General features: G+C 48.8%; 4 protein-coding genes across 4 annotated transcripts in view; 2 read left to right on the plus strand and 2 right to left on the minus strand.

The window, feature by feature from the left end:
* Window positions 1-751: 751 nt before the first annotated feature.
* LOC136940540 (medium-chain acyl-CoA ligase ACSF2, mitochondrial-like) lies at window positions 752-6,010 on the plus strand. Its single transcript, XM_067232728.1, has 15 exons — window positions 752-764; window positions 919-1,190; window positions 1,789-1,917; window positions 2,131-2,184; window positions 2,384-2,502; window positions 2,686-2,848; window positions 2,960-3,055; window positions 3,178-3,329; window positions 3,473-3,641; window positions 3,731-3,838; window positions 3,948-4,099; window positions 4,194-4,335; window positions 4,427-4,537; window positions 4,630-4,698; window positions 4,807-6,010. The coding sequence occupies exons 1-15, from the start codon at window positions 752-754 to the stop codon at window positions 4,855-4,857; spliced, it is 1,800 nt and encodes a 599-aa protein (XP_067088829.1). The 3' UTR covers window positions 4,858-6,010.
* On the minus strand, window positions 5,341-13,670 carry ndel1b (nudE neurodevelopment protein 1-like 1b). Its single transcript, XM_067232897.1, has 9 exons — window positions 13,541-13,670; window positions 11,771-11,867; window positions 9,653-9,806; window positions 8,621-8,769; window positions 8,233-8,369; window positions 7,953-8,126; window positions 7,747-7,838; window positions 7,310-7,455; window positions 5,341-7,033 (listed from the first exon to the last, which is right to left on the minus strand). Exons 1-9 carry the CDS (start codon window positions 13,599-13,601, stop codon window positions 6,943-6,945), a joined length of 1,101 nt encoding a protein of 366 aa, XP_067088998.1. The 5' UTR covers window positions 13,602-13,670; the 3' UTR covers window positions 5,341-6,942.
* Window positions 13,671-14,442: 772 nt separating this feature from the next.
* LOC136941016 (RING finger protein 222) lies at window positions 14,443-15,299 on the plus strand. The gene has a single exon (XM_067233386.1). It carries the CDS (start codon window positions 14,475-14,477, stop codon window positions 15,120-15,122), a length of 648 nt encoding a protein of 215 aa, XP_067089487.1. The 5' UTR covers window positions 14,443-14,474; the 3' UTR covers window positions 15,123-15,299.
* A 2,787-nt stretch (window positions 15,300-18,086) lies between these two features.
* The window catches only part of arhgap44a (Rho GTPase activating protein 44a), a 26,102-nt gene continuing 17,363 nt past the window's right edge, over window positions 18,087-26,825 (minus strand). Inside the window, exons 17-21 of the mRNA XM_067232563.1 lie at window positions 25,795-25,812; window positions 25,498-25,683; window positions 22,113-22,258; window positions 21,611-22,006; window positions 18,087-19,645 (exon numbers count right to left, since the gene is read on the minus strand). Of these exons, the coding sequence (XP_067088664.1) occupies window positions 19,491-19,645; window positions 21,611-22,006; window positions 22,113-22,258; window positions 25,498-25,683; window positions 25,795-25,812 (901 nt within the window). The 3' untranslated portion in view covers window positions 18,087-19,490. The remainder of the gene's footprint in view (window positions 19,646-21,610; window positions 22,007-22,112; window positions 22,259-25,497; window positions 25,684-25,794; window positions 25,813-26,825) is intronic.

A 26,825-nucleotide genomic window follows, 5' to 3' on the forward strand; every position in this document is an offset into this window, starting at 1 on the left:
CTTTTCGAAAGCAGAGAGCAAAAACCAAAAGTTGAGCTCTTTACTTCTGCGCTGTGCAAAAGGCTGAGGCGGCAGCTGCTCCACATTGAATACATCATATCTCAATTATAGTCTAACCAACCTAGAAGTCAAGAACCCAAACATTATTGAAAGTTGAAGGTTCACTGACATTTAACTGGTTAGTGTTGGCCTATTTGCTCTGCATTCCAGTTATGTGCAATTCACTCCAACCAACCAGAGTGCATAGTTAAAGATTATGTGAGTTAAGAGTAGCCAGGGCTCTGGCTTCCTTGGGTCCAACTGTCTCTTTCACAGCCTGCCTGGAACCATGTCTGCTCGACTCCCCTCGTTACTACTCAGGTCCTACTCTCACAACTTATGCCTCATGAGTGCACGCACATTGAAAAAAACATGGATTCCCATTAACACGAACTGGCTCTGTTGTCGGTAAGTTTAACTCTCTCTTTGAAATACCATTGCCCTTCTACCTTTAGATTTCCAGTGTTTATGAACTACATGTTGTTTCAGGGTATATCTCTTTCAGTGCCTGTTCATATCCCTGCACAGGAACAATGCCTGCATGAGTTCCATTTCATAAATATTTGGACTGATTACGCAATCCATATTTTTGCTTGGTCTTTGCCACTAGATCTGGGGTTCTAAATGGTTGTCTTGGCACTGGTCGTATTTTTCCTCGCACGTGTTATCTCAGGTTTCCCCTCCGAAAGGCTGCATCGCTTCTGTGACCCCCATGGCTATAGCGAGTGAGAGTGTTATTGCTATGGCTCCTTGGAGAGCGGCCCACAGTGGTCAGCGGTTACGAAACACCACAAGAGAGATCCGAGCAGTGTGGAACCAAGAGGACGCCCCCCCCCCCCCCATGCCTCTGTATTTACAGACTCCCATGTTCCCTCACAGTCCACTCCCAAGAGACCAAGCCCTCATTCTCGTTCTCTGCACCGTCCATTTCTCGGAAAAATGTCTCTTCCCCCAGCTCCCTCAATGTTGACAGCCCCCCGCACGTCCCCACCCTGACCGGCAGCTATGTCCACGGCACCTCCTCGGTCTCCCTGCTCCCTCTGACCGTGGGCCAGAGTCTGGACGCCGCAGCCCGTCGCTGGCCTGAACGGGAGGCCCTGGTCTTCCGACAGGACGGCATACGCAAGACCTTTGCCCAGTTCAACCAGGACGTGAGTCCCCCTCCGGCACACCCAGTCAGGTTTCTCCAGTCTCTCTCAATGCGCCACTCGCTCACCTTCATCCCTTTTAAATAATCAGTTATTTCTTTCTGGTTTTCTGATCAAAAGTACTGAGAGCCGTGGTGTAACTTTACGAGTGCTTTCATGGTCTTGTTGGACTTCAGCCTGTGGTGGTTACGTATTAACATCAACTGTACATATAGCTAGGTGTGAGTTTGACTCTTGTAATTTTTACTGGTATACCAATACAAAGAGACACATTTGTCTTCCCTTGAATGGGGAATACCTTGATTTTATTTCATCATTTAAAGATTTTATGGGGCTTTTGTCATCATTATTTTATAAAGCGTGTTGGAGAGAGACAGGAAACAGTGAGGGGCAGGAAGGCTACAGGCTAGAATTGAACCCAGGCCACAGTGTTAAGACCTTTGCCTTAGTGGTACACACCCTTACCTGGTGAGCCACCAGGGCACTCTTGATTAACACCTTGATTTGTGCATGCTCATCTAAACAAAACTACGAACAAGTCAAGTCTCTTTGTAATGCATAGGTAAATGCTGAATGTTATCATGTTCCATGTGTGCTGCAGGTTGACCAGGCAGCTGCAGGCCTGCTGGCCCTGGGTCTGAAGAGGGGAGAGAGGCTGGCAGTTTGGGGGCCCAACACCTATGAATGGCTCCTCTTCCAGTTTGCCTCTGCCAAGGCTGGCATCATTCTGGTGAGCCGAGCCGATTGAAAATCTGGGGTAGGCACAGGGTTCAAAGGAAATGACACACGTCATGCCTGCATGTGTGCTGACATTGTATGGATGATTCAAAGTGATCAAATGTAGCACGGTAAATGAAACATAGCACGGTCTTTCTTTTTCAACATTATAGCTTTGATCATGTAAACTTTCACAAAAGAAAATAAGGAACTGCTGTTCCTGCAGGTATCAGTGAACCCAGCCTATCAGCTGAAGGAAGTGGAGTTCACTCTGAGGAGGGTATGTGGACAGTTCCATTTCATTTTATTCATTTAGAAGACACTTTAGTTAAGCTAGTTGAGCTCAAACATAGTTTTACAACAGAAAGATGTTTGCTTAAAATAGCTAATAGTAACCAAAGACAATTCTTCACGGTCCAACACACAATCGGAATAGTTGACCCATTATCTCTGTTGTTTTCATTGCCTGTGCTGTTCAGGTCCAGTGTAAAGCAGTGGTGTGCCCAACCCAGTTTAAAACCCAGAAGTTCTGTGAGATATTGCGGGAGATCTGTCCAGAGATTGACTCAGGGGCAGCAGGGTCGTTCAAGAGTGCCAGGTATTTTGTCGTCGTTATAAACTGTATGTAGACAGTAAACTGTTGTTGTTGATAACAGTATAAATATGAGAGTGTACACTGTTGTAAACCGACTCTCAATGTAGCACTGTAACCAACCTGTGTGTTTGTGTGAGTTTACTGTATTTGTGGGCATGTATGTGTGTGTGTGTGTGTGTGTGTCAGACTACCAGACCTGTGCATGGTGATACTGACGGACAGCAGACAGCCAGGCATGATCCACGTGGATGATGTGATGCAGGCAGCCTCCGGACAGCAGCACCAGGAGCTGCAGGCTCTGCAGAGCTCGCTGTCCTTTGACGACCCCATCAACATTCAGTTCACATCAGTAACTCCCCCATCTCCTGATCCACACCGCTGCTAGTAACGTGTCATAAGCCGGCCGCTAATATTCATGTCAGCCTCTCATCAAGCTACGTGTCTTGGGGCCTGTTTCTAGGGCACAACAGGAAGTCCGAAAGGCGTCACTCTCTCCCATCACAACATCGTCAACAACGCCTATTTCATGGGCCTGAGAGTAGGGTACAGCTGGAGGGTCAGTGTGCCGGACATAATCGACTATCATGTATTCGATCACACGTCTATAATCGCCAACACATGCGTTCACATGCAGAGACAGCAGGTACCTGAGGCCTTTGTTGTGCCTTCTTTCTGTAGCCTCAGGTGCGGGTGTGTATTCCAGTGCCCATGTACCACTGCTTTGGCTCCGTACTGGGAGGGATGTGCATGGCTGTGCACGGAATCACGCTGGTCTTCCCCTCCACTGACTACAGCGGCCGTGCCAGCTTGCAGGCCATTCAGGAGGAGAGGTATGCCTTTATGCCCGGGCCACAGTGCGAGAGGGAAGGAGGGAGGGAGGGAGGGAGGGAGGGAGTATTGGGGTTGGCTGGGTGAAGAGGTTAAACGAAATGAGAAAAAAAAGTATGTTTATTGTTTTCTATTGGTATTCTAGGTGCACATTTGTTTATGGGACACCAACCATGTACATTGACATGCTCGGGCAGCCTGATTTCGACAAGTATGACCTGTCCTCCGTTGAGGCTGGGATCATGGGTGGATCTCCATGTCCTCAGGAGGTGATGAAGAAGCTGAGGAGAGACATGAACGTGAAAGAGATGATGGTGAGTTTCCCGCCTTCCTGTAAAGAACCCTGTCAAGGGAAAACCTAAATGTTAAGTGTCTTCATTGCTTTTCTGCGTTTTGGCATCAGATAGCTTATGGTACCACGGAGAACAGCCCTGGGACGTTTATGGGTTTCCCATTGGACAACGAGGAGCTGAAGATGAACACCATTGGGTGTATCCTGAATCACACTGAGGTAGATTGGCTGTGTCATCAGTTTCCATGTCGACCGATGATGACCACATGATCGTGTACTAGCTTTGCTCTCACACGCAACTCTGTATGTGTGTGTGTATGTTGTCCAGGCCAGAGTGGTGGACCCCTCCAGTGGGCATTTGGTGCCTTTGGGAGCCTCTGGAGAGCTTCATATCAGAGGCTACTGCGTGATGCTAGAGTACTGGGACGACCAGGACAACACCAGGGCATGCATCTCCACAGATCGCTGGTACAAGACCGGGTACGTGTCGTAAAGCCCATAACCACACTGGAAGACTGATGGGGAGTGAGACGCGAGCTTAGCTCTGACTGCCGTGTTCGGTTGCCCTACACAGGGACATCGCCCGCCTAGACAGTTTCGGATACTGCCGTATCGAGGGCCGCATCAGGGACATGATCATTAGAGGAGGGGAGAACATCTACCCTGCCGAGATAGAGCAGTTCCTCCACGCACACCCCAAAGTCCAGGAGGTGCAGGTAAGGACTGCTGTCACTAGAGGGCAACAGAGAGCAGTCTAGAAAAGTTGGTCTGAATCGAAACGACTAAATGTGTCTTTCTTTGCGGCAGGTGGTGGGAGTGAAGGATGAGAGGCTGGGAGAACAGTTGTGTGCCTGTATCAAGCTAAAGGACGGCCAAACTTGCAGTGCGGAGGAGATCCAAGCTTTCTGCAGGGGCCAGGTGAGATAGTGGTGGGCAACGAGACCTGTGATCCATGGTCAAACTCCTTTCATATCTCCATGTAAACATAGTGTATTGGCTCCATCTCTCAGATCTCTCACTTCAAGATCCCCCACTATGTGGAGTTTGTGGATGGGTATCCTCTGACAGCCTCCGGGAAGGTATGTGGTCAATGGTGAGGCTAAAAGGAGCCAGGTGTGCAGAACTAAGTGAAGATAGCTGGACTGTACACCTACTGAGGGCTGCTGCCGTCTCTCTGCCTTTTCTAGATCCAGAAGAACAACCTGAGGGAGGCCATTGAGAAGAAGCTGGGCCTGTGAAACCTAGGACCTTAGAGTGGGTCAAGCTGCAGACACACAAGGCTAATAGACAGAGGCTGGAAGACTCTGACCTGTGATCTGCTTAAGGCTATATCTGTTTAGGCCTGCTTGTCTATACTCACGATGTGAAGAATTTGGTCAATGTTCCCACCCTAAAATGTTCCTTTTTTTTTTACGACAGTTGCATACATTTTTTCCATGCTTATAGTTTCATAGTTCAACGTTTTGTGTATTACATTTACATTTTTACATTTAGTCATGTAGCAGACGCTCTTATCCAGAGCGACTTACAGTAAGTACAGGGACATTCCCCCGAGGCAAGTAGGGTGAAGTGCCTTGCCCAAGGACACAATGCCATTTGGTTGGCATAGCCGGGAATCGAACTAGCAACCTTCTGATTACTTGCCCGATTCCCTCACCACTTAGCCACCTGACTCCCTACTGTGTACTCCCTAGTATTGTGACAAGCAAAATCAAACCATCTACTCAGAATTCATATCTTTATTTATTTTTAATAGACCGAACTGATTGCACATAACATAAGTTTTAACCGTTGTACAATTGTAAAACACATTCTTCTTTCAAAACATGCTATAAAGAATCTTAAATAAATAAAGCTGTAATGTCAAATGTCAATATGTACAAACGTGGTAGGCAACGTTACAATTCTTATAAGGCTACAATATATACATGGGAACATAGCAACCAGCCCACAGGTTGCTCACAGCAACTACACGTTAGCCAAAGTTGACACATACTATTTGGATTAAGTGCCCCAAATGACGATGGTAAAAGTCTGCAAAGATGATGTGGAGACCAGGTAATGTAGAGTCTAATGGATTCAAACTGCCAGTATGGGTTGTTTGATCAATAACAAGCCTAAATAATATCAAATCCACAATAATAAAAAAAAAAAAGCAAGAGGCACATCAAAATAAGAGGTTCACAAAAACACAGAATCAAACAGGGTGCCGCCTTGTGACAAAACACACCAAAAGAAAACTGATGTCGTCCAACTGACCTGTCCTGCGAAGGGGTCCACGTTAGAAATAATAAATACTGTATTCGGATCAGCGGCGTTGGCCTACTTCATGAAACAGGATATTCGGTGAACCGTTACGGGGGGGGGGGGGGGACAAGAGGTTGCAAGAAATGTCCCTGAAATGTCAGCAGCCGTCCTGCTCGTCTCCACCAGCCTGAACGTGGAGATATCCAGGATCAGCATGGCTTCAGTCCCATCATGATAGCCATCATGGAGCGTCCTGTGAGCTTGACCTCCCGCTGGGTCCCTGGCTGCTCTGCATCCAGAGGAGGAGCAGCGGGTAGACCCACACGTGGCTCTGAACACGGGCAACATTCACCTCAGTCCTCCTGGACAAGTGGCCCCTCTCTCCCAGCCTCCTCCTCCGATCCCACACCACACCACACCACACACACACTTGTGCAAGCGAACACGTAGGAAATGTCAAAGCATACAATACAATTTGATTCACTTCAAACTTGAAACATATCCCTTTTAGGTGTTGTGTTTTTTCTTTCTTTCTCTCATATAACATATGCCACGTAGAAATGATCTTAGGTTGTGCAACAAACTGAACAGGTAAATAAGACAGAACGATCCTTCTTGCTGTTTTGCGGTCTAACTGAAGACTCTTGTCAGGTGGAGTGGTTTGAGCAGATATGTGGAAGTGGGGGGGGGGGGGGGGCATCCTGGTACCACTTGGAGACTTGGAGGTCTTAGCAGGCAGGCTACGTGTCTGTGTGCGGTCGACCCACACACTCACAACCCGGGCACACGCAGACTAATGGGAACATTTACAGCTGCAAACAGTGAGGCATGTCAAGTGTGTATATTCAAGTTTCTCTCTCAAACGCGCGGGCACACGCACACACACACACACACACAAACGCCCTCTCTCTTGCACTCAAGCGCACATGCACTCATCACACACCATCTCTCCCTCTCAATCAAAAAGAGAAACACCGGACACAATGTAACGGTCATTCCAGGGTTGTGTCTGTTCCCTTGCTTTGGGAGGTATGCATGTGGGGGCACAGTGGGTGGAGTGAGGGGGGGAGGGGGGCTCACACAATGAGTGGCAGCATGCCAGGGGGGGACACAGTCCTGGGTGACGCCATGGCAGTCAGAGTGCTGTTGTCCAGTCCATTCACAGTCCTGCAGGAGAGGTGGATAAAACTGAGTCACATTTTCAACCGCATCTTGGCTCTGTCTGAATCACAGGAGTGTAGACACAGAGTGCACTTTGTCGTTTGTGTGTGTGTGTGTGTGTGTGGGCAGATTGTGAGTATGTGTGAAGGATGTGTGTGTGTGTGTGTGTGTGTAGTGGCAAGTTGTGTTTCTCAGTGTCAAGTGAGGTGGGGATAACGTGTGTGTGTGTGTGTGTGTGTGTGTGTGGGGTGGGTGGGTGAAGATTACACCAGAGACACTCACGTCTTGTCAAAGTAGGTGGTGTGCAGAGAGTGGGAGAACTTGGTGGCGTTGCTGTTGATGAGGGTGCCGTTGGTTGTGGAGTAGCTCTTCCTGGCCGAATGGTCCTTGGCGAAGTTCCTACAAGCAGCTAGTTTGGACTCCAGCGCCTGGGGACAGGCAGAACCACGGCCAACATTTAGCCTAATCACAAGCCAGAGAGCCGCTGATTTAGGACACACACACACCTGCTTCTCAGACGCTCAGTGGGTGACCAAGGCAGCACTTACTGGTGTAGTCACTCCCCCCCCATCCCCCAAAAAAGAAACGCCTGCTCATCATCTCTAGGCATTTTACGACATACTTTATCTTGTCGGCACCGTTGGTCTCATGGCAGACACGTCGCAGCAATTACCCCATTTGGAATACTTCTTGTTCATTTTGGAATAAATGATATTTACCCCAACTTTTCTCAGAAGGTCACCGACGATGTTAAGAGCAGAGATTCTTGCCGAGGGGGTCAGGGGAGAGCTTCCACAGCCGTTGGTCAAGGCTGTGCAGAGGAGACACGGACGGGGGGTTAAGACACAAGTCTACTCGACTCGACGCAGTCCGACAACGCCCACCCGCGGAACCGACCCCGGGAACGGACAGGGAGGGGGCCGACCTTTGGAGCTGACGAAGGGGTGCTCCACGCCCTTTCCCACGGGGGTGGCGGGGAGAGACAGCGAGGCTTGGACGGCCGAGTCCGTCTTGTCGAGCTCCAGGGTGGGCGAGCCGGGGTCTGACATCCCGGTCACGTCCGTGCTGCGCTCCCTCACGGCCAGCTCCTGCCTCAGGTCTGGACCACACACAGATATTAGACGGGCCAGGAGCAGAGAGAGGGTGTGGGGGGGAGGGGAGGGGGGTGGTTAGCATAGGGGGAGTAGCGAGGCTCTGTACCGCACCTCTGGCCTCATCCTTCAGCCTCTGCACCGAGACCAGGAGAGACTCCTTCTCGTCCAGCTCGCTCTCCAGGAAGGCGTTCCTCTCGATGGCCTGGTTCAGGCGGCCCTCAAAGTCCTCCAGAGACACAATGGTGGCCCTGGGGGGGGGGGGGGAAGAACAACAAGTCAAACACCACGTCACTTCCTGGTTGGAGCTGTGAGCAAACCTGCCCCGAATCCTGCCCCGAAGCAAAAGCAAGCTGCAGGAGAAGAAATCGTAGCCTGCAGCCTGCATCTGGCTACGCGGGGATCATTAATCATTCAAAGACGCTCGATCATGAATTAAGCAGGAACTCCCAAGCTTGATAGCCAGCGGCATTGACCGGAGGGATGTCCCGCGCCTGCTGACCTCTTGGCTCTCTCCAGGTCGTCGTTCGCCTGCTCCAGCTCTCGGACGTATTTGTGGAGCTGCTCCTTGATGCTGCGCGTCTGGCCCAGGTCGTCCTCCAGCACGGAGATCTGCTTGTAGCTCTGGGAATAATGCTGCTCCAGCTTCTCCTGCACAGGGAGGAGAGGAGAGGGAGGGAGAGAGAAGAGGACATTGACACACGGGGACAAGCGGGTGCGGGCGTGTTGCCGTCTGAGAGTAAAAAAAGGCGACACACGTGGATATGATGTATGAAGGCTGAGACACTGCGCCAGCCAACACGGTCTTGTTTTTATTAACCAGTTCTCCCCTCACTCCCTGTCCTCTGGTGCCATCTAAGGCTGCCTGTGGAGAGCTGGCTCGGTTGGAAGGGGGAAAAGAGGAGAGGAAGGGAGGAGATGAGCGCGGGGTCCTCTGGGGTAAGAGGCGTGGCTTAAGGCTGGTCGACGGTCCCGGACCCTCCGGGATCGTGACCGGAGCAGGGTTCCACCCCCGTTCATGTCACATGCCCTGCTCTTCTCACACCCTACTACCACAACAGGAACCCCCCCCCATCCCCCCTCCATTAACAGAAACACGTGTGCATCCGTTTTTAGAAATAGGAAGATAAAACGGCGGGGCAGGCATCAAACCGGGGCGAGCACCCTGAGGTCTGCCGTGTCCCTGCCGTCTGCTATTTCCTGCTCTTTGATCCTGACATCCTATTATGGTGCACTGCAGGATTACCTCTGGCTCTGTATTCGGCATGCACTACCTCCCTGCCCGCTAAAACACACACCCATACACACACACACACACACACACACACAACCTTACACACACACACAACCTTACACACACACAACCTTACACACACACACAGCCTGCCAAGAGTGCCAACTTCTCACTCGGCCACCTAGCTGGTGCTGGGTCCTGTTTCCCAGGTGGAGGAGATCTGTAAGAGGCATCCAGGCAAGGCCGGGGCTAACGGGTCAGGGCTAACGGGTCAGGGCTAACGGGTCAGGCTTAAGTTACCTTGAGGGAGTCCACGTCGCTCTTCAGCCTCTGGTTCTCCGTCTGCAGGTCTCGGAGCCGGTGCTCCGCCTGGCCCAGCTGGGCCTCCAGCTCGGCCTCCAACTCCCGGCTGCCCTCCTGGAACTCCTGCAGCTCCTCCTGGGCGTCATGGTAACTGGAGAAACACAGCGAGGGCATGGAGAGGCTTAGGGTGCGCGGAGCCACGCGGAAGATACGCTCGTTCTGCTGAATGTATCATGGGGGGCGGAATGGCAGGCTTCGAGGCCCGAGTGGCACGGTCTACTCTGTGGCGATACACGGGTCGTGAGTCGTGCAGCTTCGAATTGTTGGAGCTCTCTTCATTGTGGGGCCACGGGACGAGACACAGTCTGTCGAAAAAAGCCCTGAGTTTTGCTAGCAATGTTGTCTCCCTTCAATAGAACACAGCGACACAGAAACCGTCCAAGCCGGGCTGAGCGTCAACCAGACTGTGCACAACGGAGGGACAGACAGCTCTTAATTAGTTCCTGAAAGGAGGCTAACAGATGGCTAGAAACAGGCCTTCTGGCCCAAGTTCCGCGGAGGAGCAGGAGCTTCAGGTCAGGGGTAGGGGCAGCAGGACACCAGGGGGTCTGGAGACAGGATGAGGATATGAGCTCACACACACAGGATGTGTCACTGCGCCGTGGCGGGGCTGACCCCTGTACAGGAGCGGGCCCGTAGACACACAGAGGACAACAGGCTATCTGGTTCAGACGGCGTTGAGGTTAGCCGTTCTGGCCGAGGCCTCATAATCACAGGCAGGGGCCGTTGCCCATAGCTTAGCCTAAAAAGGTATTCCCCCTTTTAGTTCATTCCACGCATTCCAGAAGCCCTGGGTCAGCCTCATCAGCAGCTCCCAGGGTCAAATGGCACGTCTGTTCACCGAGGCCTTCCCTTCGCAACCCACAACTCGCTGTTTCCTATGGCCTCTATGCTCAGCCCACTTTATCACCGTGACAAAAAACAGCTAAGAAACATACAGACTCTAAAAGATAAAAAAAATAAAAACATTGTCGTGAAACAAAACATTGTATACTCTTCTTGAAAGTGGTCTCCTCTGACAGCGTCAACACCCAAATATGTGTGTGAGGTAACCCGCGGCTGGTTAACTCTGGGACTTGGTGTTCTTTTTCCGTGACGTGTTTTCCCCCTTCCTCCGAGGCAGGAATTCTCTAGAAAACTCCTGGTTTTTAACTGCCTGAGTGCCGCTGCAGCAGTGCTCGGAGACAACAGGAGCGGGCTAGCAGCTGTACGACACTGGGACACACTGGGGGTATTAATACTCACCCCCTCCTGTGACCTTCTGTACACCCCCCACACACAGACTGACCCTCTGAACCCTACCCAGCTGTCAGACCAATGGTGGACTTTAATGAGACAGTCACTTTCACTCAATAACCATCAACACGTCATGCCTAATAGTTTGATCCTGACCAAATCCCAGCTCAGCTAACTCCTAAAGTCGTAATCATCTACACAAATGGCCTCAATAGTAATGTATCTCCAGTATAGAATAGTCAAATTGTATTTCCAAATATTTCCAGCTAATGTGTTACTGTGGGGTCAAAGCTTGTTTGTGGTCAAGATGGCTGATTACATGACGAAGCGGTTTACTCAAAGCTTTGTGTGTTGGTGGGAGTCCACAGGGATCTTAGTGTGTGTCTATGACATAAGATCCTGGATTGGTTGCACACTCCCTGGTGCTAGTGAAAGGAGTAGGCCAAAGCTGTATCCGGCAGTAATTAGGACACTATTCAATACAATTTCCGAAACACTGGTATGCTAATAATTTAGGCCAATGGATATACTGCCCCACAAATTAATAGTACAAAACCTACTGTCTGAACAGGTAATAAAGGCCAGTCAGGTGATATGATGATATAAGATGATTAAATAGCGTTGAGCAAACACTAAAGCTTCATATTACGTAACAGAGCAGAGAGCTTGATGTGTGGATGCCTGCACAAACATAACTAACCACAACAACAAAAGACTGGATAAAGCAACAGAACCAGAGGCCTTGACAGAGGGGATGGAAATCATACTAAGAAAAAGCACTAGGCCTACTTTTCTCAAACAAACATGGCACTTCCATACCTTTCCTTATACTTCAGGGAAAGTGTCTTCCAGTAAACGATTTCCTCGTCCTTGGATGAAAATTTCGGAATCATCTCTGTTTCCATGTTAGGGGGACCTGAGGATGCAGAGAGGAAACAGTCATCAGTCACACACAGTCATCAGTATTGGACAGACAAACAACTCCTGAGGGGTTATAACTGAGAGGTGAGTTGATAACATACATAACCTGAAGCTAAGAATTTGAGTCAGTCTGGACATGCAGTGTGTTGAAACATCAAAGAGACTGAAGGGTCAGAAAGTCTGAGATCACTTATCAGATGGGATTTTTCGATTTTGGTACACATTTTTGGATAAATAATATCAGCTTCACAATTTGAGTGAAAAGCTGAATGTTTGAGAAAGAAATTTGAGAAAAGAATATCTTAGTATTTTGGTATGTCCCTCCTTTTTTACTTTAATGACACCACCGGTTTGTGCCAAACGTGATGACCCATTCTATCCCAGCATCATTTGACAATGTTCCAAAGAGCTTTGTGTGATGTGACAACAAGTCCCTCATTAAATGTTCAGTATGGCCGACACAATGAACCTTTTCATTATCGACTGTCTACTACTCAGTCTGAGTAGGTCAGGTCACCCGCACTGTCCTGACATTCGGTCTGTCATTCCTAGTAGGCCTGACTCATGAGGGGGAGGGAGGGGTGCTGCGTCGAATAACTGCCACTGCAGGACTGTGGTAATGTCCCAGACAGTTACTCACTCATTAATTACGCACTCAACCAGAGTTCCTCTTTTGAAGAAAAGAACATCATTTGATGAACTGACCCAGCCAAACATGGTTGACTTGTCATCTAAACAGATGGCTCCTACAGTTAAGAAGGAGTTACTCATTCAAATGCCTAAGCACCTCATCATCAGATTGAATACATATTCATTTGTAAGCATGTTCGAGTGCACTGGAGTCAAAACCCAGGTTAGCCCACTCCTTAACTACCATAGTAGTGTTTGTATTCCTGTGTGGAGCCATACGTGTTTGTCCAACACTGTATGATAGCCATGTAAGTCTACCATCGTGTTCACAGCAGTTTATCGCTACTTGCAGACAAACCGAAGCAAACCGTTTTTTGGGGGGGGCCTTACTGACACTTCTGTTGTTATTCAGGAAAGTGACCTGGTGTGAGGTACGTGAGAGGTCAATGCCAGAACAGCCTGTTTCTCTCCCCTCACGTTCCTCTTCGTTGTTAACATCCTCCCAGTGTCAGATGTACTGGAAACCCACCACATTCCTCTCACGTGGTATTACACCACTAATCTGGGCAACACAACACACTGGAAGCTTTGAGGGGACAGTACAATCTGGAATTTAAGTGAACAGTTTACCTCCCTGTATGATTTATCCATTGTCACAATATGTGGTAGACTAATATTTTAAATGGTCTAAAAACTATTTGAGGTGAACATAGGCTACTTTTGAAGTAAACATAGACAGAAACGGAAAATGTGCTACTCTCGTAATAGGCCTATTCGACTTGGCTAAATATTAACTGAATATTTATAAACTTTTAAATCCGTGTGAATTTTAGCACTGATCACAGTAATGAAGACATAATAGGGTATGGTGAAATGCGAATGTAAAACCTACGTGAATTACAAAATTAAAAAAGCCACTGAAAAGGTATTAAAGAGTACTGGTAGGCTATAGGCGGAAGCGTAGACTACAGTCGGGAGGACTCAAAATACACACTTGAATAATCATTTCAAGATATGATAAAATTCCGATTTCATTACCTTCGCATGTCCGACTGTCTCCAATGTTTCCAGTTTCGGTAGCTTGTCGGCTAGAAAGCATTCACCACATCTTATCCTTGGACTGTCAATGTAGGGACCGACTTCCCGTGTTTAGGAAATTGCCAACGCGTCTCGGAAATGAAACGTAGCTTCCTATACAGCGCAGTGACGTCAATGTACGTCATACGTCATACAATTGCTTTCTCTCATAATTTTGTGGTAAATTATTGCATGCGACACAAAAAACACTGCAGTTTTCTAACCTACTATCCGTCGGCAAAATGTCCTCTGTTTAGGTTTAGATTTATGCTCTTATACCACTTATTTAATGATTACGTGACTAATTGAGGTGCAAGTTTAGAACGTTCATAGACTATGCCTCCACCTAGAGGTCAAACTTGATGCTATGAGGCCACTTCACTGATTCATCATTCATCAGTCTCATTTCCCTTTTATCACAGAATTTTGCCTTAACTGCACACAAACAGAATGATAACATACCTGGAATTGTGTTACAAAGTGGCCTGATAGAGATAGGCTATGTTTAAAGTAGGATACTTGTAGGCTACTCATTCATGTAGGCTGCGAATACATATGTCATACATAAGAGAGCGAGAGAGAGAGAGCGAGAGAGAGGGCGAGAGAGAGAGAGAGAGAGAGAGAGAGAGCGTTTCGTCAATTGGAATGTGATGGTCCATTCCAAACACGACAAATGTTGTTACACTGCTCCAAGTAGGGGAGGGGTTCTAAAGTACTCACGTAAGTAAAGGCTTTGTCTTGTTCAACACGTTCTTGCCTCCACCCATACAGGTAGGTCCAGGTGACAGTGGTGAAAACGTACGTATGGCAACACGAACAAGTCTTTGGTGCGGCATTGTCAAGAAGTGTCTGACGTGCTCGTTTTCAAATTTCCTGCTCACTAAGTTCCTTTAAGATGAATATGCAGGCACTTGAGGGGGACGATGCCCCGGAGGACTCACACGAATGCCCAGTGTGCTACGAGTGTCTTTCAGGCCTTGCGAGGACCCTGAGTTGCGGACATGTTTTTTGCCATGATTGTTTGGTCAAGACCTTGGTCAGCGTCAACAAGGACGGCGGGATGATAAAGGATATGATTATATGTCCCATATGCCGACACATAACATTCCTCAAAAAATTGGAGGTCCTGGCTTCAGAAGGTACAAAAAAGGACGCAGAGGAGGGGCAGACTCTGGAGGTCCCAGTCCTCGCACCTACTGGAAACTTACAGTTCCAAAGCGCACGACGCGATTCAAGAAATACTGCACCAAATGGATTCAACTGGATTGTGGGACGTCTTAGAATAATTGTGGAGAGGTTAAACAGACACAGACTGATCAAACCCAGCCAAATCGATTCTCAGATTTTCATCATTAGTGCCCAAGGTCGACCAATGAAGGAGGAAGATGCGCTGAGTGTTGTTACAGTGACCGTTCAACCCAACCGCAGGCAGCGGCGGCGACTCAAAATTTGCACAACTTCGCGTTGTTTGGTCGTGCTGCTTCTGCTGTTTACCTTGTTGGCATTGGTAGCAGCGACACTTCCTTGGGTTTTACTGGCATAAACTATTGTGGACATTCGACTGAGAAGGCCGGCTGGCATGATATATTTATTCTTTAATAATTGCACTAGACACACAACAAGCACAGCATGGTTATTGCAACAAAGTAACAAACTTCATTGATTTTGCTCATGTTTGTATATTTTTATTTTTATAACAAATTAAAAATGGTGATCTGAAGTCAGCTGTGGCTTTTTGAAACATGTCACTGATCTCTGTGTTTATATAACCTTGTGAGTGCACTGTAACGTGTGGGTTCGATATATGGTGGTTGGATCACTCTGAATAAGAACAGACAGCCAGGTGGAGACAGATAACTTGGTTGGTGTCTGGTTTCACTGCAATTAATTTAGTTTCTTTGTTGTTAGATACAATGTTTCTAGAGTAGCTAGCCACTTTCCAAAGTTTCAGAGAGAGAGACTTTCCAAGTGGTCTGGTCTTGACAAATAATTAATGCATCAGACTTTTAGAGAAAGACTAGCAGGTAAAGATGAGCTGGTCTGGTAAATTGTTTATTGTAAGGAGATACACAGGTAACCAGTGGTATTGACTTACAGCAGATTGCACACTAAGGCCAATTACTTAATGTTAGTTGTGCTGTTGTATAGCACATCAGAAAGTTAAGAATTACTAGGCCTATCCATGATAGATCATGGGGTCAGTGCTTAATACATATTGTTTCACAAACAAAAAAGTTCACAGTCAGCAGTGGCTGAAATGATGTTTTCCCATTTCCCTTGACAACAGGGAGGTGTGTGGTATGGCTCAGAGTTTCCTCCTGTCACAGGTGTTTGGTAGTTCCTGTCCTGCTGGTTGTATCTCTTGTCAGTCCATGCTCAGATGCCTCTTGTTCTCTAGTGGGTTGGGATAAGGAGGGGAACCACAGTGATTTGAAGTGAAAAGTGATTTTAAGTTAATGACATAATTGGGACACAGAACCCACAGGCAGTAGATAAGAGTGGATGGGCAGGGTCTCATTACATAATTAATTTTCATTTGAAAAAATAAAAATCCACTTGAAACTAAACAGCCCGAGGTGAATTAAAAGACAGATTCCCAAAATGAAAAGGGTTTCAAAAGGAGTGGGTAATGTTACTGTATATCACCATACTAATACAGTGCACTGTATAAAGATAGTGCTTTTATCTCTCAAACGTTGACGTTGACAGATATTGATGACTAAAGAGCCCTTCCCATAGCAGCAAAACCAGTATCACCGCATTCATGGCAAACCTTGTGTCACAGTTCCTCCCAAAGAACCTGACCATGACTCATCGGAGACAGAAATGTCCTCACATTCCAGCAGATCGCGACACCCGACACCGAGTCAAAGAACAGACGGACCAGTTGGGATTATAAAAAATGTAGAGTTTAATATATATATTTATTTCTGACATTCTGATAAGGATTGCGGTAGGCTTCACAGTACACACTGTGTTCCACTTGATATGCTAAGCAGAGGAGGAGGGGGTGGGAGTGGTTTGCCAAGCTGCAGGTGTACAGTACACTGAAAGCAGGAGAGCTGGCACATCCAGGGACAACATCCAGCCTGCATGGTCTGCACCCTCTTTAGGACCAAAGTCACATCAGCGTCCATCGTTTTTTACATACCGTACTGTGTAACGCATTGCATTAGGTTTCCCTTGAATTGCTCATGACTATCCCTAATAAGAAGGTGATCAACACGAATCATGGATTATCAAAAGTCTATCTAAGTGCATGCATGACATTGTCACATTTCCAAACCCACCCAAACAAAATGTAAACAAATTGAGCTTTGTCTTACACCGCCTTGTTGGTAGGGCGTGTGGAATTGTAGTTGACATATTTAAGTTTCTGTATTACAAGGTTTTATGATGTGTATTTTTGAGAACTGGGGGTGTATATGATTCGGGTCAGTATGGCTGAAAGTGAATGTGTCTTTTAAGAATCATTCATCGTAATGTGCATGTGAACATGTTCCGAACTTCCTCCAAGTGAAATGAATGTCGTCATATTCTTATGGAAAAAGAGATTCACTTTCATGTTTATCTCAGCAGCTTGTAGTAAAAATGTTGAACAGCTGATGAATGCATGCTTATGGGTGAAAGTGAATATAGTTACGATTCACAAATGCATTTGTACTCCTCAATATCAACACTGGCCCTGTCCATGTTCATAAGTTATACGAGCACTCATTCATATTGCCAGTAGAGGGCGCTGACTCCCATATTGGGATGATCAACATCATGCGTTCTCAACGGTTCCTATACTGTTTACCTTGTTTGATATTTGGGCGAGTCACATTCAATCAACACACCAAGACACCCCTGTTTCCTTCGAAACAAAGGTGTGAATCAAGCACAGAAAATAAAAACCTCTAATACACACAATATTTGCTATTAGCTTAAAAAACATCAACAAACATTTTGAGGGCACTTGCAATTGTCTCCATATAATCACCACAGTTATCAACATCAAATCAATCACCAAAATCTTCATTAACACACTGAGGCATACTATATACTATTTGGAGAGTGGTTGTTCTAGAATGTCCCTGAAATAAACACAAAGAAACAAGAGAAACCTTGTGATTGCTATGGAATAGAAATGATGGCTCTTGTGTGAAGGGGTAAGGAAGATTTAACTAGAATTTGGAACTTAGGGTAAAAAGTAAACAGCTTAATTGCACTTTGATTTGTTTGATAAAGTCCTTTGACAGTTTGGGTGCATTTAGAAAAATGTCATAGCGGCATCTGTTCTCTGCAGCAGAATGAAGAAAATAGACAGTCTATATCAACTATACCAGCTGTTGAAGCTTGGCTCAATCTCCAAAGATCTCTCTAGAGGGACATGCAGTTTGTTTCAAACTCCCAGAGGAATTTCATTTCAAACATTTGGTTTTCTGAGCACAACCATAACTGTTTGTGTCGATAAAGTTTTCTTGTCAGTAACTCTTCAAGACTTAAATTCAAAACGCACCAAACGTAACTAGAAAAACTTTATTGAAGTACAATAACCTTTCTTCCTTCATATTGCTGCAGCATATTTAATGTCCGTTATAGCAGTGAAACCTTGAGTGTGAGACTGACAATTGTGTGCAAGGACAAAAATAACATCACATCTTTTATCATATAATTTTCTACACATGATAAATATAAGCACATATATTAATATTATGTATCGTTAAGATTTGCCTTTACATTTGCGTTCCTTCTCAGATTTATATACATAAATATATGTACAATCTTTGTATTTACACTAGCTAGTCCGAGGTTTCTGAGAATGAAGCACTTGAACAAGGTCAGGAGAGAGAATCTTATGAACCTGCAGGCAGTATGGTCAGTGTGGAACCTGGTGGAAAGATTCAAACATTTCTCGAAGAATAGTCTATCTGGCAGGACCATAGATGTTAGTCACAATCTCCTCTATTAAGATGCACACTGGACCTTGAATTCAGGGATTTCTTATCAGATTGCTAAATCATTGGCCTTAAAGACATAATTTGCTGTGCATCTTTGTCTAAAGAGATAGCTGCAATACAGTATAAATGAATGGACTAACATGTTACATCCTATTCGAAAGACATTCTCATACTGTGCTGGTGAAAATATGTGCGTGACCTTTTAACCCTGTTCAAATAAACAATAAAGTGACAAGCTATGACTAGCCAAATTGTATGGACCTCTTGCTTACTGTTTGTAACCTGACATCTGTGAGCTCTGAATGTTTGAGAGAGGCTGATCAGAAGAGCTGGGTGGATGTACTGTGGAAGGTTTCAGTGCAATGACTAGGGGTTATACATATCATTAAGCATGCCCCCATCTGACCCAAGTTCCACGGTGTGCAGAAGACTAGGATACCCTGTAAAAATGGACCACTCTCTCTAAACCAGAAGACAGTCAGGCTGTATGAATTTCCCTTCCAGGTCAGCCGTATCGTTTGAGAACCTTCTGTGTATTGTCCTTTGATTGCATTCCCTAATAAGGCATAAAACAAGAACAAAAAGAAGGAAACCAACTACACCAAAAAATACGCAGCATCAAAAGAACATAATAGAGAACAAAGCAAAAGAAAATACTTAACTTGGCATAATATTCCTCTATATGTCCAGTCTTCCCTCCAAAGGCAACTGTTCCTCTTCTATGGCATTTTGGTGCGTTTGTACTGAAGTCACATTTACGTACTATTAGCTATATTGAACAATGTGTTTTCCTTGCAGCCTTAGCAGATGTGAGGGAGGGTGGAGTCCTGACTTCAGGGGGGCATTGACGAGGCGTCCTCATGTCCTGCGGACATGGACCTGTGGTTCCCGGAGGAGACCGCTGGGTGACAGTATGGGCAGCTGCAGGGGTGGCAGCCAGGTGAGCTGGGATGTCAGAGGGTCATAGGTCATAAGGTGGTGCTCTGGCCATCCTCCTCTGGCCCAGTTTCCCCCTCTGGAGTGTCTGCCACTGCCAGGGACCTCCTGCAGGGGGCCCCGCTGAACTCATCGATGAGGCTGTCCAGATTGACATTGAAGGAGGGGATTTCATAATTGAAGATATCTAATGGTAAGCATGGAGGTAGAGGTGGGGGGGTGATTGAAATGGCGGTGGTGGTGATCATGAGCATGAGAAGGAAGATAGGGTGTTTAGGAACATGGATGTGATGTGAAAGAAAGAGAGCAGAGATCAAAGTCAGTTGTTTGAGTTTGAACCCAAGGTGCCAGGCAGATGTTATGTTGCTGTTTGAGGGAAGCAGCAGATTAAGTGCGGTTATCTCGGACACATTCTACACAGGGATGTTGTCATGTGTTGTCACTAAGAATACATCTCTATCGGAGAACCACGAGACGGCTTTAAGTGTGTCACAGTTCTGGAGAAGTGCCTGAAACATCGAACGGTTACTTCATTTTTGGTTCGGTTGAATTCAACGACGGTGCTTGACTTGACTGCACAATGACACAGTACACGTTTACGACAATGACCGGATTCTTTACCACAGAGGCAACAAGATGTGCGTGGAACTCTGTGACAAATGGCACCGGGACACTGAGGTGAGGTTGACACTGCACAGTGAGTATCTAGCTCATGGGTAGGGGACATACTCGTTCTGCAATTGAGTCTGCGTGAAAAATGGCGGCACGCGGACAGCACAAATAAGTGTAGAATGATGACTACCCCTGTGTAAGAATGGGATGGAGCGGCGAAGTGTCGTCAGGGGGAGCAGAGCGATGGGCCTGAAAGGGGGCGGGGTTACCTGTGCCACCCCTCCCCCCCACCCCCCCTCACTCTGGTAGAAGAGGAGGGGGAGTGAGTGGATGTTTGTTGGCATTGGGCTAGGACGGGGGTGGGGTGGGGGGAAGGGACGGGGGACGGGGGGGGGGTTAACGATGGAGGAGCACCTTTCGAAAGCGTCGGCGTCTGCAATGTGAGCTCAGTGTGTTGGCGCTCTGGGAAGTCCTTAAGCCATGCACGCTGATGTACAGTAATACCATGCAGAGACTACGGTCAACTGAAGTCATGGAGTAGCAAAAGGAAGACAGAGAGAGAGGGATTGAGAGAGAGAGCGAGAGAGAGAGAGAGAGAGTGTGAGAGAAGAGAAAAGAGAGAGAAAAAAAAGAGAGGGAGATCGAAAAAAAGGAAGAGAGACAGAGAAAGAGAGAAAGAAAGAGTAAGGCCAATACAGATAGTAAGAGTGAGAGAGAGACGTTGAGAGAGATACTAAGAGAGAGAGAGAGAGGGCTAGAAGTACACATGTTTGAAGCAGGCTGCAGGAGACCCCAGAGGCAGCCACAGCACCAGAGCCAGGCGGTGAGATGAAGCGTTGCACTGGCGGTCTCGCTTACCCTAAAAGTCCCCCTCACACTTAGCCCACACTGAATGCCTGGCCTCACACAGCTGCGAGGTGCACAATAGCAGCAGGGGGAACAAGAGAGTCATAAATATAACAAGAGTGACAGAAGGACTGGTATTGACAGAGAACACCTCATATTATCACATCACAGACAGGGGTTAGTGTACGGTACGTCTGGCTTAACCGGAACTTTCTCTGCACCCCCTCAGAAACACAGGAGAGTCCCGGAGCGCGTGTGCGTCTTACCTACCTCGGGCCACAATGAGAGACTGAATAACACAGATAAACAGAGAGCACGTGATGACATCTAATGGGGCACTGTCATACAAGCAGGACACGCTATGCTTCTCTGATGTTTCCTGACGTTACCCGGAAACATCGTCACATAACACAAGCGATGAACACGCCTGGAGCTTTCGCTTCAACGTTTTGTCCTCAGGCGTTTTGGAGCCCGCAAGGGCGACCGGTCATCGGAGAGACATTCTTACAGAGCGGATTGTCGATACATGGGCGAACCGCGTTTGACATTGTCTACGGAAACATTGGAAAGAGAGGCGTGTCGAGCTAGAGCTACACTCGTCCCGCGTCCCCGTTGGACAGAGCCACAGCCAGTCTGAGAGAGGGCCTCTGCAGGGCCACCTGTGGGGGGGGTGTCGCCGCGGGCTGGTGTTTACCTGTGGACATGCTCTCCCCGGGGGACAGTCCGTCCAGGAGGCCCTGCTCCAGGGGCTGGGGTCCCGGGGCCCCAGAGAGGCCCGGGGGGGCGCCGGGCGGCTGAGGAGGGGGCAGGCTAGGTCTCTGCCTGGGCTTGGGGGCGGGCCGCGACTTGGTGAGCGTCCCGGTCAGAGAGGGCGGGGAGGACAGGGAGTGGGGGGCCCCACAGAGGGGGGTCTGCCCGGGGGAGGACGCTAGCGCTTGCCCCGGGGGGCAGGCCAGTCCGTACGGGGAGGGGGTACTGGGAGGAGTAGGGGACAGGCTGACCGGCGACGGCTGACCTGTGGACTGGTCTGACATCCCACACGACTGGCCGTAGGGAACCTTGGGCGGTACAGGAGCCAGCTTCTTAGAGCCTGCAGATAGACGACACAGAAGCACCACTCTCATACACACGACAGACTAACATGGCTCATTTCTGGTCACTGTAAGTACTGAACACTGAGCTACCGGGCCACTGACCTTTGCGCATCGTGTGTGGGCTGTGCTCTGTGGAGTGGGGCGACTGGCTGCAGCTTTGCTGCCCACCCACGGGGGGCACCGTCGGGCCTGCCACCTGCACAGCCTTGTGACCAATCACAGGCGAGAGCTCTTTACTTTTCAGTGTGCTGAAAGAGAAGAACACGTGTCACTGCTCGCACGGCACTGGGTCTGCCATGCACTGAAATATAAAGAGGTTTTTAGGACCGCTATCGGCATCACAATCATCATCATCATCATCATCATCATCATCATCATCATCATCATCATCATCATCATCATCATCATCACTATTATCACCACCATCACCATCATCTTCCTCACTGAATATCATCGTCATCCTCCTCGTCATCATCCTAATCAGCAGGGGTAACTTTCAAAACAAAACACTTTTCACTCATCGTGGCATTGCGTGGCCACAGTGGACCTGCTGCATACTCATACAGTCTGACCGCTAGCTGCTTCTCCCTCTCCGTGGTGTGTCCAGCTGCAGCAGTGCTCCAGGCTGCAACCTCCAATCTACCTACACTGCTCCTCCCCAGGGCTTTGGGTGCCCAGAGCTGGAAGCCCAGAGCTGGAAGCCCAGAGCTGGAAGCCCAGAGCTGGAAGCCCAGAGCTGGAAGCCCAGAGCTGGAAGCCCAGAGCTAGAAGCCCAGAGCTAGAAGCCCAGAGCTGGAATCCCAGAGCTGGAAGCCCAGAGCTAGAAGCCCAGAGCTGGAAGCCCAGAGCTGGAAGCCCAGAGCTAGAAGCCCAGAGCTGGAAGCCCAGAGCTGGAAGCCCAGAGCTGGAAGCCCAGAGCTGGAAGCTCCAGGGGACAAGGGGGTCTTGATGAGGGACCATGGAGGGAGATGGGGGAAGGGTGTCATCAGGCAGGCTGGTTCTGAAACACTGACACACAATTGGTCTAATGGCTCATGCTGTCCTGTCCTGTCATTTACCCCTGCCACTGAAGACCCATGCTCCACACACTGGACAACAACTCCACAGGCGCAGTCTGGCGGACAGTCGCTGAAAAACGGCCCTGCTGTGGGGCTGCGCAGCTTTGGAAATGAGAGTATGTCTGAATGTGTGTAGGTGTTTGTGGGTGTGTTTGGCCACACAGTACATGGTGTAAGTATGACTCACACGTTGAGCCGTAGGAGTCGAGCTTCCGTAGACGGCTGATGAAGAGCATGGATTTAGAATCCATTCCCAGGGCTTCACCAAGAAACGTTTCCTACTCTATGCATTTCATATCCATCCTCTTAAGTTCTGAGTTTAAGCCTTGTGTCCACTGAAATCAATACCACCTATCCTACCAAAAATTTAAAAACAAATGAATGATGCTCGTCAACCACCATACGTGGCGCTCGTCATGTGTTTCTCGTCTACCCTACCCCAGGCTCTGCACTCTGAAAGCCAGTAACATCCTCAGTTGCTAGGCAACCGCCGTGGTTGCCGAGGTCTCCCCCGGCAACGCGAATGTTACAGAATCGGAGACATAGGACTTGAAAGAACAGCCAAAAGAAAACAGGAGCCAGCGCAGATAAAGGGGAGCAAGGGCCCGACAGGTCTCGGTGGCGAGGCGGCTGCATCCGCGCCGGCCCTCATGGCGGTGTGTTGTAGTTACCTAGTCAGTCTGGGTCCTCTCTCTCGGGCACAGGGACAGGCCGCCCACGGCGGGGGCGCGGACGAGGGGAGGCTAGGGGGGTTGCCAAGGGACAGGTCGTGGCGCGTCAGCACCAGGGGGGTTTTGATGTAGAGGGGAGAAGCGGTGGGGTCGGGCGGGGGGGCATGCGACACGTCGCCGGGCGGGCCGTGCTTGGGGAAGTGCAGGCAGCTGGGCTTGGGGTTGGAGTTGATGTCGAGCGAGGAGGAAGAGGAGGAGGAGGAGGAGGAGGGAGGCGGGAGCGGGGGGGTGAAGCCGGACCAGCGCAGGGGGGGAGGGGGGGAGCCGGGGGGCTGGGACTCTGGACCCGGGGCCACAGGACGAGCGCAGGGCGGGGGCTTAGGGTAGAAGTGGTGAGGAGCGGGGTGGCACGAGGAGGTGGGGTAGGGAGGGGGCGGCCGGTCCTCCCCCGGGGGAGGGTAGACATGAGAGGAGTCCGGCCGATTGGGCGAGACGTCGTCTGAGCTGTAGATATTAAAAGAATAAACAGCACAAAAAAAGAAATAGCTCTAGTTGGTAATTGAACAGGGAGACGGCTTGGTGCGATAGTGGGAAAACCTTTCTAGGATTACTGTGGTGTGAGATTGTTAGTTTGCCTATCCCGAGCAAAAAAATAAAAAATAAATAAAAGAGAAGCAATTTTGTTGTTGTTGCGGAAAGGGCGGGCAGTGGCTAGCAAGCTTAGCGCACAATCAGCTTTGTGAGGGGAAGAAAAAAAAAAACAAGCACAAAAGAGCGGAACAAAGGAAAACCATCCAGATTCCCAAAGGAACAACACAACACACACTTAAGTTCACTCCCTCTGTGTTCAGCTTGTGTCTGCACACTGCATGGAGCTGTCATGAGCCGTCCATCAGCCAGGCCTATAGCAGGGCCAGAGCTAACAACGTGACTAAGCAAGAAACCTCCCTTAACCCCTTTACTACGTAGGATACTACTACGTCATCCAGAGTTTGGTTTGGTTACAGTTGCCTCTGTCAGCCCAGGTCAGTGTGAAACAGATACAAAACCCTTTCATTGGCTGAAAGAGCCACAGGACAGGAGAAGAAGCCAGTCAAGCCAGAAGCGTTCGCTCAAACACTTTTTTGCAACACAGGCGGAGCCACGATGAGGTGATTATTTTGGTGTGTCAATCCGGATTGAACTATCAATACTTAAATGGTCAAAAAGTGGGTTGGTGTAAACAGAAAGAGAAAGGCCGTACAGCCAAAGCAGAAAAGCCACAGCACAGTCATGGGATATTTCTTATAATATGCAACATTGGATGTCAACATGCTCAAAGGGAATTGGTATGAAGTTAAGTGCCATTAAAAAAAGCTCTCAGAGATTCCAAAATTCCATTGTTGACTAATAAAACATAATACAGTTCCCCTCTCAAAACGAAAGCGATTGAAAACTCCCCCTTTAGAAATGACCTTCGAGTGACTAAACAATAGAAACAAGGCTGGGGTGAGAGGGACAGAGTGAAAGGTGACAACGAAGGGCCATGTCAGAGAGAGATGTCAGGGGAGGAACGAGAGGGAGAGAGTGCAACAAACCAAACCACACGGTAGAAAAAAAAAAGCGGAAAGTGAGACGGCATCAACTGACCCTAAGCCAGGGTCAAAGTCACCCGCCGTCGATGAGGATGATGATGGCGATAATGACGACGATGACGGGGGAAGGAAGGAGTGACAAGGAGGAAGGGGGAGGGGTCGGCTCCCTCTGGCGGTGACTTACCCAGCCCTGTCCCCGGGCGGAGGGGTGGGGGAGGGCGAGGTGGCCAGCTCTCCAGACTGCTCAGGGATGAGGTTGTCAGCCGAGCCCGGGCCCTGCAAGCCTGGAGGGGTGGACGACGTCTTCCGCACCAGCGTGGACGAGCCCTTACGGGACACCCAGTTGGTGTCCATCACACGCACGCCCATACTGGGAATACACACACACACCCAGATGACTCAGATGTGAGTTCGCTGTACAGACTTGAGAAGAGACAAGGAGAGAGGGATCGGGAGGGAGGGACAGAAGTCTATACAATACCTCTGGATCTTCCTAATGCTGCATTGAGGAGGCAGAGAGACAGGAGGGAGTGAGAGGAGCTGACCACACATCAGTGCAAGCACATTTAACAAGCCCAGGATTGAGGGGCCACCGAGGGCAACCTGCTTGTGTGCGTGTGTGTATGTGTGATGGAGGCATGAGATCCACAGTGACAGGGGGGGGGGGGGGGGTGTTGCAGAGGTGAGGATCTGCCAGGACAAATGAGCAGCCTGCACTCTCCTAAGCAGGGGCAATTAGTGGGCTTGTTTGTTCTCATTACGCCAGCTTGGGGTGCACATACACACACACGCGCACACACACACACACACACAGAGACAATAGCCATAACTTTCCCCTTGAGAACAATGGCCTGTCTCTCACAGGCCACGATTACACAAGTGCTCATTAGTCCAAATGGATAACTACCATCTACAGCATCGGCCTTTCACACAGAGAGCTGTTGCATGAGGCGAGAACATGGGGCCGATTAGAAGCTCTACGTCCCCTTCTGCGTGCCTCCCTTTCAGATCATGCTTTTCGTCCAGGTGACTGAGGGAAGATGAGACAGCCAGGCTGAGCTGATCCAAATGAGCCGAGTGCATGATGTGTGTGTGCGCGTGCGCGCGTGTGTGTGAAAAAGAGTGCGAACGTGGGTGTTTTTCTCACAAGGGTCTGTGGGAGGAACATCTCCTGATCACGACACGCAACCAACGCCGCTCCATCACAGCCCTGTTACCATAGAGACCTTGCCCATCTATTCAAATGAGCAGCGTTTGCGTTCCGAGGATAGCTGCCTCTCCAGAGTAACCAATCATGGCGGGGGGAAGTGGGGGGGGAGAGTGATTGACAGGAGCAATATCTACTTTTTAACTCTCCACTGTTGAGACCTTGGACTCCCGAGTTCCACCATTACCGTTAGCATGCCAAAATATCACGCTGTTGTGTCTTTTGCTGTGTTCCTCGAGGTTTATGGCTACATTTTCAAAAGGAAACCAGCGGGCGAGGGAGCAGGTGTAAAGCAGGGGAACGGA

Source organism: Osmerus mordax, chromosome 3 (genome assembly GCF_038355195.1).
Source record: "Osmerus mordax isolate fOsmMor3 chromosome 3, fOsmMor3.pri, whole genome shotgun sequence".
Classification (NCBI taxonomy): domain Eukaryota; kingdom Metazoa; phylum Chordata; class Actinopteri; order Osmeriformes; family Osmeridae; genus Osmerus; species Osmerus mordax.

What these genes read in the sequence shown, in the direction of transcription:
- LOC136940540 (XM_067232728.1), top strand. An exon ending in TTGCCCAGTTCAACCAGGAC is followed by an intron (nt 1,191 to 1,788) that starts GTGAGTCCCCCT and finishes TGTGTGCTGCAG; the next exon opens with GTTGACCAGGCAGCTGCAGG. An exon ending in CTCTGACAGCCTCCGGGAAG is followed by an intron (nt 4,699 to 4,806) that starts GTATGTGGTCAA and finishes TGCCTTTTCTAG; the next exon opens with ATCCAGAAGAACAACCTGAG.
- ndel1b (XM_067232897.1), bottom strand. Translation starts at nt 13,601, where the DNA reads ATGCTTTCTAGCCGACAAGCTACCGAAACTGGAAACATTGGAGACAGT. An exon ending in CCCCTTCGTCAGCTCCAAAG is followed by an intron (nt 7,839 to 7,952) that starts GTCGGCCCCCTC and finishes TCCTCTGCACAG; the next exon opens with CCTTGACCAACGGCTGTGGA. An exon ending in ACCTTCTGAGAAAAGTTGGG is followed by an intron (nt 7,456 to 7,746) that starts GTAAATATCATT and finishes GCCTGTCCCCAG; the next exon opens with GCGCTGGAGTCCAAACTAGC.
- LOC136941016 (XM_067233386.1), top strand. Translation starts at nt 14,475, where the DNA reads ATGAATATGCAGGCACTTGAGGGGGACGATGCCCCGGAGGACTCACAC.